This window comes from Leuciscus leuciscus, assembly GCF_965113295.1.
Source record: "Leuciscus leuciscus genome assembly, chromosome: 7".
NCBI lineage: Eukaryota > Metazoa > Chordata > Actinopteri > Cypriniformes > Leuciscidae > Leuciscus > Leuciscus leuciscus.
Genome location: NC_138731.1, coordinates 36,864,922 through 36,884,391, shown reverse-complemented (window position 1 = coordinate 36,884,391; position 19,470 = coordinate 36,864,922). Strand labels below are relative to the sequence as shown.

Genomic DNA, 19,470 nt, shown 5'->3' with positions numbered 1-19,470 from the left:
AAACCCATTTTAATTTGATTAATATTTATGAACAAACACACTTTAGAATCTTTATTAAAGTTTGAATAATCTTACGATTCACAATATTTTGTCTCTTGTTCAAAACCTGAAGGACATCTGTCAACTTGAGATGAAAAATTGTCATCGTTTGATTGCTTTTTTGGCAGACAGGTCATAGAAAAGTGCATGTTTACCACAGCAACGGACCAGGTGAGATGTCAATAGCATAAAATACATCATCGGTCATCACCTGTCCTCAGCCTCGCCATCAATATTCGACGTGATACCTCATGGCAGTGTGTACTTTCAGCTCATCACTCAAACCAAGCGTTTCCCCAGCTGCTCCAGAGTTAGTGTGAAGATGCAGATGTTTGACCACACCTGGCAGCTGTCCCTCTTCCCCCTTGTTGAAGGTGCTTCCCTCCTGTCCGAGCGCACGCAGCTCTACTCGGCTCCCCTGCAGCTCGTGCGGATATGGGGAAGCCTGGTGACTGAGATGAGCTATGTGTTTCCCCCCGGAGTCTTCTGTCCCCCCGAGGAGCCACGCTGCCTTCCCATTTTCTCACAGTCACTTCCTCTCCTGTCAACCTGGGAATGTGCTGGCAGCCGTCAAGCCACGGAGACCAGGAAAACTTTTCCCATGTGACAGATATAACAACTCGGGGAAACCGTTACAGTTCCTGTTTATCATACACTTGCCATTACCTGGCACTAAGGACTGCGTTGCAAGTCAGATGCACAAGAAAACAAATCAATCATTCTTCTGCTGAACGTGATTCATAGCACGAACGCTTCTGCATGTAGTACAGGATGAATTACGAAGAGATGCACCTGATTATCGGTGCGCATTCAGATGTTAAAGCGCTTATCGATAGTTTCAAGAGCGTTCATGTGAGGTGTTCGGGCTTTTCAGAACCCACGTTTAATTGTATGTGGCAAATGATCCAGAATCCACGGCGCATTATCTCAACCCAAATGTGGAAAGAAATGTTATTGCTCAGGGACTTTTAATCTCCCACAACCCTCTGTTCATTTCAGAGCAGTTCCCACCTGGTTTCCATGGCATCTGTCCAACTCACAGCAGGAAAGGAAGCAGATCTCGGCAGTGCTGAGTTCGCCCTCTTCTGGACGGAAGTGAGGGCTCCAATAAGCCTTGGTCTAATTAGCCATGCTGTCAAAACATTTCTGCACAAGTGATTTTAGAAAACTCTGCTGCATGCTCACGCTGAACTATTCCGAGGGGAGATTTGTTAATTTGGGCTTATGTAACACTGCAGCTTGCTGCCATTACAGGAAAAACAAATGAAAAGGTCAAATGATAGTAAATCCAACCCAGAAGGAACTTCTTAACACAGCTCAGACAACACCCTTCATCCACCTTTTGCATTGTGCATAAAAAGACACAACGTGGAAAATGTTCCCCTTTAAACACTCTGATCCCATATTGCTCAATAAAAGATTTGATCAACTGATTTTCATTACTTGGATTAAATCATTCAAGTACAGAATTAGATGTTTCCAGATATTATAGATTTAAAAACTCAATAACATTTCTTGTAAAGCAATTTGAAATAATAGAGTTAAACATATAAAGCAAGCACCTTTATTTGTTTGAACAGATACATAGATTTATATTGTACACTTTTTTTTTTGCTATTTTGTGTTCTTATACATGTACTAACCGTGGTTAAAAAAGGCAACTGTTAATGGAAACAATGGCAAGTATACAATACAATTAGCAAACATATCAAAATCAGTTTTTACAACATTTTTAGCAACCAATTCTTTCTATTGGTCTGCCATAGTGCAAACTGTGTGGTTTGAAGACAGAGTGGTAGCGTGATATTAACATTCATTCTTACAGTTCCGACGTCTCTGTCTCGAACACATTTCAATGTGTAGACCGCATTCACAGCGCCTCTGCTTCAAGTCCTTCTCTCCCTTAATGCCGATCTCAATAATAATTCAAGTGTGTAGGGCTGTTCGACAGATGAGTTGTGGACAAAAGCTATGATTAACAATTCGATCTGTGTGTTTATTGCAGTGTATGTGGAAGTTTGCGTCAGATAACCCTATTCAAGCTCTGTTCAATGTTCGAGAGTCCCTCTCTGTTTCTCTTGGATACTCTTCTTAAACAAGCTCACTGGTTACAGCTGTTACAGCAAAGATCTAAATGATTGTATTTTGGAGTGGTTGTGTAATATATTTTTTTGTATGTTGTCTGTGTATCCTAATGAGAGTATTCTGACAAGGTGAAAACATGAAATAAAGCAGAGAATGTCGTCCATTTCAAAAGTGTCCATTCCCAAGACATTCCTTTAGTATATCCATGTGACATTGGACTCCTGTGGCAGAGATACTGATTTAGAGGAAAATGACAAAAAAAATACATAGTCAAATGAAGCGGTGCCCAGAGAGTGAGTGAGCGTCCTTCTATTGCACAGTGTCTTGCGGAAAGCACTGATAATGGATGGAGGGTGGTGTGATCAGATGTCCGGGTCTTTGAGACGGATCAAGTCCTGTCTGGGCACTGGTTCACGAGCAGCCACAGCGGTCTACTACCATTGACGGGATCTTGCCGTAGATGATCTGCTCTTTGCCATTGAAGTAAAGCATGTTGATGGGAGACATCTTGGTGGGGGTGCAGCAGGGCCCGGCGGTGCCTCGCGGATTGGCCTTGTTCACCAGATGGGTGTGGGGATACTTCTGCAGGTGCATGTAGTCGCATTCTCCCGAACAGTAATTCGCCTTATAGCGTTTCGGAGCAATAATCCAGTCCCAACCGAAGTCCTCGAAGTCCACAGTGAGAGGGTATCTGCAGCACCGAGACTCTGAGGAATTCTCGTCGCAGTCCAGTCCAGAGTCCCTCCGGATTCGCTTTGGGCCCTCTGAGATTTTCACCTCCATAAAGGGGAGCTGTGAGAGAAAGAACCCAAAGTTTACTCTTGCTACTTTCATATCTATGGGCTAACAAGACAACACACAGTCTGACCTTGAAATTGCTTTGTCTAACCATTAGCGAATGCTAAATCTAGCCAATTCGGATATGATTAAGAAAGGAAAAGAATTACATTTTTCTGGTTCCGATTCCACTTAACAATTCCCATTCCTTAATGGAGCCATTAAGGATTCTTGTAATAAAAAAAATGAATTAATTCAATTCCTACTGCATTTACTGCGCCCAGCAAATCATGAGATCATTTTAGATTTCAGCACAATCAATATACAGAAATACAGGTAATAAATGTTTTGCTTTTTAAATGGATTTTAACACACTTTAAATATTAAAACATTATTTGTATAATGTACCACTGATTACAACACAAGTTTGTGAACAACCACTAACTACTCTGATTCAAGTTTCAAGAGTCTTAACATATATTCTTTTCAGTTTGTTTTAACTTTCGAGTCAAATATCACGAAAGTAATTTGCAATTTAGTGAGTCAGTTTAACTCTGTAACTGTTTCGATTGATTCATACGTGTTTTTCACTAAAAAGAACCGGCTAACAAGAGTCATTCGTTCGGGAATCGGACTGTAGGTTACTAAAGCGATGCATGCTGTTGATTCATTACAAGAACTAGGTCAAAAGAATCGTTAGTTCTAAAACCGAATTACTGTGGTCGCGCTGTTCGTTTTTGATTCACTAAAAAGAACCGGTTTGAACGAATCATTCGTTCAGGATTCGGACTACATTTACAAAAACATTCATGACTACACCGATCACTGAATGTTCCGCGCTCTGAAACATGCAATTAATAAATGTTTTACATTGGTGCTACAGGGACTAATTTTTGGGGAAATTGCTGATTTGAAACAAAACGTATAACTAAACCATATAAATAATTTCTTGCTATTATCATTCACAGCAATTACTATTGACGGAGCTCTGTCTAAAATTTGTTGTCTGAAAAAAAACGCACAACAGCTCAACTTACCAGTCCATCCTCTCCAGCCTCAGCGGAGGTAACGGCCAAGTCGTTTCCCTTCGCGTCATACGCGTTTATCTCGATGCCCCAGTTGGTCTCCGGTTGTCTTAACCACACCGAGAGCACCTGCTTTACGTCTATACTCTGCCAAGACGTGACTCCTGCGTTCACATCGATCTTCAGGGATCGTATTCGTATGTGTCTTCCTCCGTCCGTAACGGGCATCAGCCGTGATATCTGTAAGAAGACGGTGGTCACTTCTTCCGCCGGTCTCAGATGAACCCAGAGCTGCGCTCTTACGATCCGGTTCGCTTGGATTTTCGGACTGAAGGAGAAAAAACAACACTTCGGTTTCCGATCTACTTGAACGATGGGGTCAGCTGAAAAAAAGAAGAGAAAGTAAATCAGAGTGATTATACGGGATCTAGACTACTGGTGTTCAGTGACAGTTTTATTATTAAAGCGGTCCATAAAATTACGCACTGATATAGGCTAATTGAAAAAATAAATAAAAACTTTTAAAGAAATAACGTTGACTACGCCCACAAAACAAAATAAATTACATACATTAGGGGGGCATTTATATGTAATAATTAGATTGACTATATATACTATATTTGTAGGCTATATATACGGCATTGCAGAAGGAAACAGGCTATTTATATCTTTAAAAACGAATGGATAGGCTACAGATATTATGTCTATATTTAGACATTACATATAAAACGCATTACACATAATACACAGTTTCACCTAAAATATTGGCTAAGATGTGAACCAATTTAAACTACAGTTCGCCTATCACGTGTGGTAAAGGTGAAAACATTTTCTTCTGACCGACGCTGGTGCGCTTTTGCTGGACTTCCATGTTCAGCGTGCGTAAAATTGCTTTAGCAAGACTGAAAAAGAGGGGCACAAAGCCTTAAAAAACAGGAATCGACAATTATACATCTTAACTGTGCATTTTATGCACAATAGCTGCCTCGTGAGTGCAACTGGCTTGGGCGTAAAGACTGCGTAAAGGGTCTCTCCAAGTAGGCTATTCCCTAGATTCTTTGTCCTTTAAGATGATAGTACATTTACATGAATGAATCTTTGAAATAGTTGATCCTTACGCTCTGTGGCCATAGTCATGATGGTCTCTGTGGTGGCATGTTCATCATCCTCTTCCATAGCTCCATCCTTACTGTCATCCCCCAGAACATCGTACTGATCCAGAAGTTCTTGTAAAGGCGGTGCTTTGGGTAACAGCTGCTTGACCACGTCCCGGCTGATGTTTGGAGCCTGTTTGAGTCGGAGTTTGCTAAGAATTTGGGACTTGATGGCATGCAGTCTCATCAGCTTGCTGTGTTGCCTGAACTCACATGTGGAGCACTGCTCGCTTTCCTCCGTGGCTGTGGAAGGCTGCTGGGGCGCCGTTATATCTCCATTACCCACTGGACCACATGCAATTAATACACTTAGAGAAATTAAAACCTGCGTAAAATGCATGTTCCAAGGCGTGCTAAAGGATGTTTGCTATGTTTGATCTGATTTGCTATGGAAATGAACCTCACCACGCACCGGACAAGTAGATGTCATGCTTAAATTCGGCAAGGCTTTTTATACTGCAACTTTGGCCACTCTATTGTGTCGTAAGATTCAATGATTGGCTGAGCTGGCAACAATAAACCTAATGGACAGAGCTGGACTTCTTTCGCAGTTCTTAAAGAGGTATGACACATCTTAGAGGACTCGTGGAGGAACTCGTCCAACTTTAATGCAAATTATGCACATGTATATAAAACAAATACGCACTTTTATTACAATATTTCAGTGCGTGCATCCAGGATGCTCCCTGTGTGTCGTCAAACGCAACTGACCCAGAACGTAAAGGCTACATTTGATGTATAAAATCAGAAGCAACAGAATATTTGTTTTACTATTTTATTACATTGCAATATAAGGCACCTTGATGGTCTACTCTACTTGACATTTAGCCTACACATGAGCAGCATGCTTTTGTTGGTAAAAAGCTGATTGACAGCCTTAACATGTGGGCTCATCTGCTAATTTATATGTGAATAACTGTTGCTAAAATGACAGCATGTTCTCAGCCTTTGTGACATTAAATTTCCCTCTCTCATTTTTCTTGTGGTATTTGAAAAAGAGGCATTTGTATAATATTCACGTTGCTTCTGTCAATGCAACGCAAAGTAATTTCACCACGTATATGTATTTCTTAACAGTAACATTGAATAATCACAACTCATCTTGTTTGCTACAGCTTATTTCGTTTTTTTAGATCCGTGGGTAAGATACATAGCGCCATCTTGTGGATCGTCTTGTGTAAAACGCGTTAACCAGGTCCTGACATGAAGTTTTGCACAGTGTGAGTTATTATAGTAAAATGATAGGTTACATAAGGATAGGTAACGCGCAAACATAGCCTAATAAACACAAATATAAACAAATATTCTACAACTTCTAATTTACATCAATGTGTTGGATCATCATTCATGACAAAATATGTAGGCCTAATTAAAAACTAGTTAGGCCTTATAGGCTATACTGGAATAGGCCTGATTGTTAAGCTGTGAATTGATGTTATCCAACCGATTTCACATGCATTAGCCTACACTGTTTCTCCTTCTCACATAATACAATTATTTAAACTAAAATCATAATTTCATGTCCATTTATTTATTAGGCAAGTAGCCGTATAATTAACGGGATAATAAATGTGCAGTCATCCGGTCATTATCGCAAAATAAACTCTTTCAGGGTCACAAGACTTGGCGTCTGATGATCACCCAGTCTCGAAAAATGTATATTATATTACATTTATATTATGCGATAATGAGCCGATCGATGACAGGGCATTATTATCCATTACGTATCACTTAATGTCGCAATATATTTTCGGTTCAGTCTAATAATGTGAAAGTAAGATAATTGAAACGGAAACTGATCAGAAAACTTTCTAATTTCGTTCTAATGTGTGTGTATAGCTTATAAGCTATGATAATGCATAACATAGCCTATTATATTATATGATCTAAATAATAGCTATTATATGCTCATGCCTGGAATTTTTTTGTAAAAACGCACAAACTCATAATTTACAATGCAGTAGATGAAACATTAACTGAATTAACTACTGAATCATGTAGGCAATGCCTATCATAGGTCTATATGACAAAACATCTATGCTGTATGACAACAAATACGTTTATTTTTCATAAATTTTGAATGAATCTCGACTACATCTCTAGGTTGGTCATATAGCATGAGAAAGTTTGGGAATCAACATTTGTCTATCTATAGGGAAAACGCTCATTTCACTAGGTGGCGACAATGTATTTAAAAAGACAACGAGGCACAACCTGTGTCTTCGTGTGTTGCAGTAACCTATTTTACCCAGTTTACAAACAAATGTTTAGGCAATTGAAGCATGAACTAAGTGTGTAGGCTACGTGAAACAGAAAGAATTTCCCAGCTGCAATTTCAGCTGTAGATGGCCATGTCTGAATGGACAGGGAGGAATTTAAAAACAACACGGATTAATGCGCTGTCGAGCCCCATCGCTGTCCTGTCACTGGAATGAAACTGAAACGTTATCATCATGATTATATGTGGACTCCGGACGCACATGCCGAATTCTGACCCGACTTATCCTACCAGACCAAGTTCATCAACATGCTTTCTCATTCTCCTGTGGAGTAACCGAGACTGGTGAAGAGGAAGGACCTTCTGCATATTATTTATTAGTGTGGATTTATCGCAGTTTTCATTTTAAATAACGCATTTCAGTTTGGATTAAACGATTTCTTCGATTTTGTATCCATAATACGGACGCTCACAGCCTGCAGTCCGAAGGGGTATGTATACCCACACTGATTATATTTCTCTGGAATGTGCACTTTTAACATTCAATTACGGATCATCGTGCATTTAAATAAAATAAAAATAAGAAATATCATTTTGACTTGACCTTGAAGCTTTCTTGACACAAATACGACCATCCATTTACTAGTAGGCTAAGATCGACAAAGCTGAAATTTTAATCTCGTTCACCCTTGATACAACACTGTAACCAGGATAGAATCAATCATGATGTTTATTAAACTGTTGATCACTTCAGATTTGCAGACAGTGATTGTCGGTTGTCCTTGGCTGCATGGTATGCATATGATGTAGGCTATATACAACAGGTTTGAGTGTCATTCGAGAATAACTGCCGAGAGTAATAACATTATTCAGTCAAATATTAACAGACGCCCAAAAGAGCTTGTAGATTTAGAATCCACAATGTTTTTCCACAGAATTCGATTTATATTTAAATGAGACATGATAGATGTTTGGTATCTATGTGATAGCTGCAAATGGAGTGAGCCACCGGCTTTCGTTGTAAGGAGAAGTCTGTTATAGTCATTAGCTGCACTAGGCAGGCAGCAGAAGACTGTACAATAGACATCCGAATCCTGAACGAATCGTTCGTTTGAGTCGGATCAGTTGAATGATTAGGTTGATCCCGTTCACAAAATCGGTCTGAATCGAAAATCTAACTGAATCGGTCCTTGCAGTTCTCAAGTCAACCGATGTAAGATCATTTTAGAGTAAAGCAAATTAACCGGTGTCACTGATGTAGAGAAAAGCAGATTTAGTTGAAATGTTACAAATAAAACGTTATCGCTATTCATACGTGATGGTTATGAGCATAAGAGTATGTTTTTATAGCATTCTACTGTCTCCTTTAGGGAGGAGAGTGAGACAAATGAATTGTAGTAGGCTAGTGTTTCATGTAAATACTAATTATTTGAGATTTTAAATTACTTTATGAGCTGGATCTGAACTGGGCTAAATACGCTTATAAATAGAAAACCTGTAATGGATAGCATTGTATGGAGTGCATAGGACCATAAAATGTTCTTCCAATCATTGCATTTGGTCCGATTGGAATGCGCAGACATCGCACGTCATCAGCGCGTTTCATGCTGTACAGTTAGACAGACGTCAGTCACCGAGCACCGCACCCGAAACGGCAGCCACCTTTTACAGTTCTTCCTGGACCAAAACAATGAGCTTATGCTGCGTTCACACCATAACTGTAATTTTGGAAGAGATGGAAACCTGTGACGATATATCGTTTACGTTCAATATTATTGTAATCTGCTGTGTGCGTTCATGTGTTTTGAAGAAGGCGTGGTTTTGGAGACGCTCAGAAGGAAGGGTGGGATCTCATGTTTTCAAAGCTAACTTGCTATCGCTATCCACTCTGAAAATTGCCTGCCCTATCTTTTACCAAAATGCTATCAGAGCATGTGATATGCCACGCCACGATCCTATGGTAAACTTGATGACATTATTACGTGTTTGCGTTAAAGAAGCACTAAATCTTTTTAAATGAGTTGGACTTGCCATCACTATTGAATAACATATCTAGCCAGTTTACTACATGTTATTTATAAACCCTATGTAAGCATATGCAGTTTTATATACTTTATACTGCCTTTTTAGGAAATCCCCATTCCTGTGAAAATCAAGTCATTACAGTGTCTTGGACAAGGTTGCAAAGACAAGCAATAACTCACTGAAAACATGCGTCTTCTTCACACAGGGCAAGTGTGAGAACGCTATACATCATGGCTGACCATCTGGACTACACTTTGTACAGAAATACCTCTACATCCTAGCCTCTTACCCATATAAAACCCTATAAACTGCCAACCAAGGGAATATAACCTCTGTATCACGCCATTTTTGCATCTCTTCGCCTCACTGCTTTCAAACCAATGCTACATTATTTATATCATGGGATGCATGAAATCCAAGCACCGCGACCCTACTCAGAATTCCGGCTCAACGGAGAAAGTGGATGGCAAGTCAGGAAAGCAAGGAGAGAAAGCCGTTCTAGTTTTCTCAGAGATTGGCTCTATGGAGGACCCAGTGCTGGTCAATCCGGTGTTGATGGACTATGCCCAGAGACTCTCAGAGGAAATTGTGGCCCGGGCAGTACAACAATGGGCGGAGGTGGACAGCCGGTACAGTGACATCCCCTACATTGAGTGTGATGTGCCATAAGTTTTTAACTGTGTGGAATAAGATTGGATTGGTCTAGCTCACACCTCTCCTGTATGTAAAGAAGAGCTTTCAGATCGACAAATGAAAGCCAGTGGAGAATCATGTCATTTTGGAAAGATGTTCTTTGGCTCTCTGAAAATCTCTTTAGGATTCACATGAAATATTCAGCCATTTTTTGTTGTTGTTTTCTTAACAACTGACCATGGAGCTGTTATAATACAAGACAGCATATTTTTATGTCTTTTGTTTACCATCAAAACCCAGTTGTTTAATGGGAGAGTCCCTGAAATTGTCCAAAGGCCACAATCATCACAACCATGTTAATTATAGACTTCATCTTTTTGCCTTTAGTATTTCATGTTTGTGTTTCAGCACATCAGACAGTACCTCATTTCATCCATCCATCGGTCTTAAGGTGTGGTCACATTGGCTTTCTGCAAAATTTCACAGAGAAAAAAGGTTCATTGTCTGTTGCCACTTCAAACCAAGTCACTTTCAAACCAAGCAGCTTTCCTTTGATCAACGTAGTGAATTTGAGTGACCCAACTTGTACCTGTAGCGAAATCTGCATGGGGATTGGGGAAATCTATCGCCCTCAGGTGAAATTCTCAATCACCTATTTAAATACTTGGATTTTCCCCATGGATTTCGCTGAACAACAGTAAATGTTACCGCACATTTACAGATCATCCGCTCAGGGGTCACAGTTTCTTTTTAAGGGGCCAGTGCTGGCTTCTACGGATCAATAAGTGTACATTACTTCACCGGTAACCTTTTTTGACATGACAGCTGTTCCTGGTACAAAATCAACGACCTTGTGGTCACTATGACCAGACATTGTTTATCAATGACACACTCATAGATTTAGAGATGTTTAAAGATGTCACTCATCCTGTATCCTCATGATGATATTTTAATAGATGTTAATAGATGTTTTCTTCTGTGCAGCTCAAATATGCAATTCTTAAAGGCTAACTGAAAATCACATATTGCTAATTACATTACCTCACAAAAAATTCAGAGTGGGGACCAAACACGCCAATGTCCTTAATGATCGTTAATACAAGCACAATTACTCTTCTGGTAGTGTTTTAACAGCTGCTCACCAATGCTTTTTATTGATATATTGGCACTTCTGGGTCTTGTGCCATGCTGTCAGGTAGCCAGAATCCCTTTAATGAAGATGAATGAATATGAAGATTTAATGATTCCAGATCAATAGAGTGCAACAGTTGGGTTCCGAAAGCAAAAATCCCATTCGTTATCTCCATAGAGATTGATTTGTAATAATAATGTATAAATCTTTTAAGACCTAGCCACCATGCGCTCTGAGGTGGTGATGTATGCTTCTTGAAGTGCTTCTTCACAAGTCAGTGTGATTTCAACTACATAAAAAAAACAAAAAAAAAAAACACTTAAATTCAGAGGGAATGATCTACTTATAATCATAAAGAGTTATCATGAAAACCTATTCTGAAGTGAACTCGCCAGTGACCACCATCTCCTATACAGAATTGTGCAATGTCCTGTAATCAAATAAATCTCCCAAACTACTTATGACTGGTTTGGCTCATGGCTTTAATCTCTTTACTGAGGAACTTTTTCAAATCCCTATAGAGAAAATCAATGAGAAAATTACTTCCGGAACCAAGGCCACTGAAGAAGTGGGGTAGTCACTGTTACGGCCTGTTGCAAAGACAATTAAGCAAGGACTGCACTTTGACCATTAAACTTTTGCATAGAGTCATAAATGCAGAGTGAAATCTTAAGATATGAAAGAAGGACTTAAAGTTGTATTTTACGAGGCCTTTCAGCACATCACTGAATGTGCTCAAGAGTAGAACTTCAGTATCTCAAAGAACAATTAGCACAGGATTCATGGTGTTCACTACTCTCCTTATCCTCCTTACTTATTCTAGGCTAAATAGAATTAGGTTATATTTGGTTTATTTATGAACTACCAAAAGTGTGCGATCATGTATCACAGGAAAAAGTGATTCAAATAAACAAATACACTGCAGTCAGACTACATTTGTACCAGCCTGTACTGTCAAGCTGATTTCTCTTGGCATTTCCATCTCATAAATGTTTGACAAGGTACTACTGATGATTCTGACCAAAATAGTTGTCTTTCATATTTCAGTGTATATTTCAGCAGACGTGTTTTACTTGTAATCTGTGCAATCTCAGCTCTGTAACCTAAAGAAAAAAAAAAGAGAAAAAAAACTATGCCAATCAATAAAACCACAGCCTTTCTTGATACCTCAGCTGTTACCTTCTTTCAGGTTCTTCTGTTTCGTATTTATAATATAACATTGTAACAAGACAGAATAACTTTAAAACATGCCCTTTATCATATGGTCCTTCGGTCCCTCCTTCAGTGCAAGTCTATGGGAATTTAGTTGTTGTTTTAGCATCCACCTGGGGAAAATTGTAAGTCTGATTGCTTCGAAAAGTAATAGCAAACATCTCAGCAAAATGTCATACAATTTGAGGAAACATTCATGTCCATATACACAAACTCATGCCTAACTTTACTACAACCTCTATAGTCTGTCAGTCAATTTGCATATTAGCTCAATGAATGCAGCAAACCGGATTTTTTTTTACACGGTTGGTTTTATTGAGAGGTACTGTGGGCACGTAAAATGTTTCGGACATATCTGCTATCAAAATCAAAAACAATCTTTTTATATTAATTGCACAAATATAGGTCACACACACACCTTTTATGAACATCCACACAGATACATGAGCAACCAAATCATTTGAATTCAAGGCATCACAATTGTTTTGACATCTGTCAGATTTATCCTGTCAGGCTTGATATGTCTATAGTCAAGGCCAGTGGAAGTGCTTGTGTAGTAAACACTGTGGTTAATAGAAGTCATACTGCAGGCACCACATGACAATACTTTAATCCTGCCAAACTGAATCGTGGCCAGGGTATGTGTTAAGGTTGTCAAGGTTAATCATGGATTGCAGAATGTGCAAAAATAATCATCTGCCATTCTCTTTCCACAGGGTTTACACAAATGATTACACAGTATGAAGGAAAAAGACACCTCTAAGAATGAAGTATGCAAAATATGATTCCCAGCACCTCACTCTGACAAGTCTGCTGTAAATTCATATGGTCATATTAAACACGATTTAAATTTTTGGGTGAACCTTTCCTTTAAAATGTGACTAGGCTGCTCTCAATTGTTAGCTTATTTTAAATGCTATTTCCCAGTGGAGAAAAGAAAACTCCCCAAACCTCTAAATTTCCTCAAGAAACCAGCATTGTTTATTTCAACACAAGGATCAGCGGATCTGTGCAGAAGTCTCAGGGGAATTAGCATTTGTCAGCTATGCTGACAGAAATAACAACACTGAAGTTTATAAAAGCAACTTGCAGGATTTTTGAGGGGAGTTTCTATAGTTTGAGATCTCTTTCAGCCAGGGAGCTGAAGCATTCTTCTACAGCCTTCTCTGAGACCCCAGACAGGGTAGAAGGTTTCCACTTCGGACTCTGGTCTTTATCGATTAGAACTGCGAGTAGAGAGGGGGAAAAAATCTGTTAGTTATGCACTGACCTTTCTCTGGGGTTGTTCTGGGAAAAAAACTAGTCAGGTGAGTGGAGGTGGCCAAGAATGTCATACAAGTAAGAGCACATAAAGCACTTTAATTTTAGGTAACACTCTATAATACCCTGTATTATTACCATTAACAGACATTAGACGATTTTATAATGCTCTATTTTTTCATAAGCATTCATTCAGAATTTTTAGGAATCTCTTTCAAATTTCAATTCAGTTCCTGAATTTAGATTTAATTGAGAAAGCAAACAGGATGTGGAATTTGAATTGTTAAATGTAATCTTTTTATTTTATTTTTTTTTATTTTTTTATCTCGTGTGTATAACACAAATATGAATTACCCATAAACATAATATAATGGACACATGGGGTATTTCCAGAGAGGAATTAGATCAATGATTGAAATGCCATTTATAGAGACATGTATGTAACATCCAGTATATGTGTACAGTATGCTACATTTAGTAAATTACAAAACTTTAATATTATGGAGTCCATTCTTATTATTAAATTTGGTCCAACCCTTTAACACCAACTTCTGATTCGGTACACCTATCATACTGTTATCGATAGAAACAAATTTACTAATATGTGAATTTCTGAAGAAATGTGCATCTTACCTGCTCTGACTCCCTCATAAAAATCGTGGCCTCTCTGCAAAGCAAGAGTAAAACCTCATGACATGAATAACACAAATACTTCCTCTAAACTAATAAGTGGCATACTGTGAAAAAAAAAAAAAAACAGCTTTAGCTGATTTGATTTAGGTAACGAAATATTAAAGCATTACATTTACATAAAATTGCATTACATACCATACAGGCCTGACTGAGTCTGTACTCCATCACCAGCACCTCCTGCAAACTCATTCTCGCCCCTTCTTGAATCTGCCTGAAAGTTAACTTCAGAGAGGTTGGTGACATTTTGGCCAGAATCTGTAAAATTCAATACAAAAATATTTATGAAACATTAATGAAAAATAAATAAATTACAATTAAAATAGCTGATATAGCTATCTAAATGCAAGTTAATCTGAAGCGGACAATAAAACAAAAACAAAAAAAAGAGTGAGAGCCGGGAAGACGGTCCGAGTCCCAGCTGATCCAGGAGTCCTTTCTGTGTGGAGTTTGCATGTTCTCCCTGTTTCAGCATTGGTTTTCTCTGGGTTCTCCGGTTTCCCCCACACACTCCAAAGACATGCAGATTAGGTGGATTGGATATGCCAAATTGGCCGTAGGAATGTGTGTGTGTGTGTGTGTGTGTGTGTGTGTGTGTGTGTGTGTGTGTGTGAGTGGGTCCCAGCACTCACGGTGCTGGGTTGTGTCAGGAAGGGCATCCGGCGTAAAACCTGTGCCAAATCCAATGTGTGTGTGCGGATAATTCCGATGAAGCGGACCCTGCAAATGAGCGGGACTAACGCTGGGAAAATATATAGTGTGAGCCGGGAAGGACATTAAATGGTCCACATGAAATCTTAAGGTACAAACCTCCCTGTTTACATAATGGCCAAGTATACTGTTGATAAAAAGAGGCCCTATATGAGCAGAAGACCAGTCCATGAACAGACTTGTTGATAAAGAGAACACCTGCTCTGACATAAAACCAAACATTTAAGGCATTATATCTGTGTCACTTTGTATAATTCTGGATTTGATTGTATTGTAACTTTGTTTAAGTCATGATGGGACAAAGAAAAAAAATAACAGTGCACACATACTGAGCAACAGCAAATGTTAATTTTCAACAATGAAACGTCACAATGTCAAACATCAATTTCCTTTCTACAGCTCACACTAAACAAAGTGATGCATGGCAAAGTAGCGCTATGGGAGGAAAAACAGAATGGCTTTGAAATACTAATGAGGTATAATATGATTCAGGGCACATTACGCAATACGAGAGAGGGTTTGCAAGCAGCAGAGAGCATGCAGACCTCAAATGAGAACCCATACGCACTCATTTTCTTTATCCCAGAAACCATCATATTCTTTATCCAGCTGCAGGAGCAGGATGTGGAGACAACAAGCCAAACCCTGCCACAGCCTTCTTTATTGCAGTGTAATTTTATGAAGTTCATAAAAACATCACTTGCACTTGCGACTTAGAATGAATAAACGGCTCGCCTTCATGCAGGGACGAAATACAAGATACTGTATACCCTTTGTCCGAATATGCCTACTTCTATACTATATAGTAGGTGAAACAGTATGTGTGCCAAGTAGTATATCCAAATTCATAAAACTGTAGATTAATAGGTACCTGGATGACATACTAAATTCGGCGAGATTCTGAAGTGCACATCTGATGGACACTTTACTATCCCATGAGGCCACGGGAGAGGATTTGTGAATGGGACTGAAGCGACACCACAGATGCTGTAGGTCACATGATAATGACAACATGGCGGAAGTAGTACGTCCAAACCAAGTGTACTTACTATCTACAGTATGTGATTATTTCAGATGATATTTGCAAAATTATATTTTAAATACTAGCTATTTGATATTGATTTGTATATACAGTGTATATACACACCCATTTACAGGTAAGATTTTTAATCTTTTATCTATCTATCTATCTATCTATCTATCTATCTATCTATCTATCTATCTATCTATCTATCTATCTATCTATCTATCTATCTATCTGTCTGTCTGTCTGTCTGTCTGTCTGTCTGTCTGTCTGTCTGTCTATCTATGAATTTACCTTTCATGTAATTTCAAACCTGAATAACCTTTTTTTTTCTTTCTTTTTTTTAAACACAAAAGGTAAGAAGTAGAACATCCTGGTTAATGAGGACTGGGGCTGTAAAAATTTGTAACAAAAAACATAAAAGTATGCCCTATATTCCACTGAATTCTGAAGTCATACGTTTTGCGTGAGGACAAGCCCGGAATATAAATTGTTAATCACAACATTTGTGTTGCACGGAGGTAAGAAAGTCTTAAGGGTTTGAAAATGACATTGGGGTGAGTAAATTATTTTTTACTTTTGGCTGAACTTTTCTTTTTTATAAATGTGTTTAGTCACCATCCCTGAATTCACCTCAGTCTGTTTGAGTGCAAAAGCAGAGCCATCTTTCTTAAGGTTCTCCATGATCTCCTCCACACTTCCAGCTGAAAAGAGCCTGAAACAATAACGAAACATACAGGGTCAGTCCTGCAAACACCATCCATGGAAGTTTTTTGTGTATATTTTTCAAACAGGCAAGCCAAATTAGCCATCAGGTTTGATCCTGGGACAGCGGATTAGTGCAACATCAACTGACGTTACAGAAGGCTCATATGCAATGCAGAGTCAAACTCCACAAAAACAGGTAAACAAGGGGTGTATAGGCTGATGAATCATTTGTTTCACCAAACACTCATGCCCCAGAAGGAGAGACGCAAAGACAATGCTGCACACACTCCGGTCACGGTGGAAACTAAGTTTTGGAGCGTGTCCAGTGTTTATCAGTCTTATCATTTCAGGCCTTTGATCAATATACCCAACTTTTTCCCATCACATAGAATTATGGACCTTTCAGAGAGGCAAACATTGCCTGAAAGCCTCAAAGTTTTACCAGCACCTGAAGGCTAAAGCTTATCCAGAGAAACAGACACAAACCCTCAAGTATAACTAATTGGTTCCAAAAGTGTGAAGTCTACTGATGTCAAGCCAGCACAGTTTCTGCAGCCACAGTCTCAGTATGCAAAATAGTGCGATACATAATTATTGCGTCATTCATACTTAAATATTACAGGTTAAATTCAATGCTTTACGTCTGGGAGATATAGCAAAAAAATATACACTACTATTCAAAAGTTCATAAAGGTCAGTAAAAATGTTTTTTAATAAAATTAATAGATTTATTCAGCACAAATGGAATTAATCTTAATTAATTTTAAATTTAAAACATATTTAAAAAGTAAACAATTGTTTTAAATTGTATTAGTATTTAATAATATTAGTTTTTACTGTAAAGTTTGAATAAATACATGCACATTTGAACAGAGCTAAAGTTGTGTTCAACCCAGAATTTTCTTATAATAAAAGATAATTCCAAAAAATAAATATTCATACAATACTTACAAACTACTTTTAACAACTTCTGAAAAATAAATGAATGTGAAAATGTGTGTTTGCCCATGCTGGCATGACAATACAAGTATTGTAGGTGGTTGCTAGGGTGTTGCTAGGTACAGTGACTGTTTACAGGCCCAAATCAGAAGAATCCACCCCCTATTCCCCAATTTTAATAATCAATTGACTTTAGCAAGCATCACTAATGACCATACATGGCCAATTAAAAACAATATCAGGCTGAAAATTATACTTAAAACCTAATTCCTCTGTCCCTTATTTAAAAAAAGAAAGAAAGAAAGATAATTAGTTTTCCATTCAGAGGGGGATCTTTAGTTTAATTCTATTCTGGGTTAAAGCAAATGGTTTATTTTAGGTTTAGGTTTACCTGTCGATGGCCTCGGTCTGTTCTTGCAACACAAAAGGTTTCTCAGCATCCAGACGGCTCTGAGGAGACATAACAGCAGCCTGGTGTTTAGACAGCAGCTGAAACACATATACAGTGCTGTATTTCAACCTAGACAACTGCAATCCTCAACTCTCTGTGTGTTTGACGACATTTTTGTCCTGTCAGAAACCTTACCTGTGACTGAAAGCTGAAAAATGCTCATCAGGCAGTTTACAAAGATAAGAAGAAGGTATCAAGGCAACTAAAATGCCTTCATCTTATCCATTTTTGCTGATTTAGATGCAACATAGATGCTTATAATCAGGGGTGCACATAAATGGTAACCAGAAAACGTGGAGAGAAGCGTTTTTGAGTAAACCAAGGGACAGGGACACGTTTACTTTCTGGAGTAGGATTTTGTTCTCCATATTTGGTAAGATAGAAATCATGATGATAAGTGTGTTAATTTATCACCACATTCAAACTATTTTAAATGCGGAAGAAGAGGCGAAAATCGGGACTCGCGCGCTGTTATCTGTGCGCAGAGCCTCACACACCCGAAGCAGAGGTGCACGATTCAGACAGCGCTTGAACACCGAATATATTCCTCTTTCGCGTTTACTTGTGCTTGAACGGACACAAAACCTGTCTCTGCAAGTATTCTCTCTCGGTTAAGTGAACAGTTGAGAAAGAAACCGGATATGTGTCAGTATATTCGGTCCATGCATTCAGTCTTAAAGTGACAGCAGCCTAATATTCTTGCTGTTGTCTGTGCCATTAATGTTAATAAAAAAAAATATATATATATTTGAAAGAAAAGAAGAGAGCAGTCAGGAGGAAAGTGATGACAGCTTGTAGGATAAGTGTGCCGTGTAAAGTGTGAGTATACTAAGCAGCATCTCCAGGTGCTCCCCTGAGAACCAGACCAAAAAAAGTTATGTGCATCCCTGCTTAAAATATCCATAGAAATGGTAATTTAAAGAATATGTAGCCTCTAGTATTCAGTTGCTGGTGTATCCCTTGAGGCCAGGGGAGTGAGGTTATGTAACTGTGCCAATCTAACTGGCACTGCTCAGAGTGGGATTCGCACCAACATGGGAGGCAGGCACACTAACAAGGATGCTAAAGACCGCAGCCTCAGGCATCAGTTTAGGCCAGGGGAGTGAGGTTTACTTACACACACACACACACACACACACACACACACACACACACACACACACACACACACACACACACACACACACACACACACACACACACACACACACACACACACACACACACACACACACACACACACACACACACACACACACCTAAACCTCACTCCCATCTGGGTCACGGCACCAATGTAACTGGCCCTACTCGCACTGCTCAGAGTGGGATTGTATGCATGTATATATATATATATATGTAGATCCAGCCCATTTATCATTTTATCTTT

General features: G+C 38.8%; 2 protein-coding genes across 2 annotated transcripts in view; both read right to left on the bottom strand.

The window, feature by feature from the left end:
* Positions 1-1,587: 1,587 nt before the first annotated feature.
* On the bottom strand, positions 1,588-6,829 carry mstnb (myostatin b). Its single transcript, XM_082174573.1, has 3 exons — positions 5,045-6,829; positions 3,939-4,309; positions 1,588-2,916 (listed from the first exon to the last, which is right to left on the bottom strand). The coding sequence occupies exons 1-3, from the start codon at positions 5,418-5,420 to the stop codon at positions 2,536-2,538; spliced, it is 1,128 nt and encodes a 375-aa protein (XP_082030699.1). The 5' UTR covers positions 5,421-6,829; the 3' UTR covers positions 1,588-2,535.
* A 5,862-nt stretch (positions 6,830-12,691) lies between these two features.
* The window catches only part of hibch (3-hydroxyisobutyryl-CoA hydrolase), a 28,836-nt gene continuing 22,057 nt past the window's right edge, over positions 12,692-19,470 (bottom strand). Inside the window, exons 10-14 of the mRNA XM_082174572.1 lie at positions 18,024-18,082; positions 16,619-16,700; positions 14,389-14,508; positions 14,194-14,227; positions 12,692-13,526 (exon numbers count right to left, since the gene is read on the bottom strand). Of these exons, the coding sequence (XP_082030698.1) occupies positions 13,411-13,526; positions 14,194-14,227; positions 14,389-14,508; positions 16,619-16,700; positions 18,024-18,082 (411 nt within the window). The 3' untranslated portion in view covers positions 12,692-13,410. The remainder of the gene's footprint in view (positions 13,527-14,193; positions 14,228-14,388; positions 14,509-16,618; positions 16,701-18,023; positions 18,083-19,470) is intronic.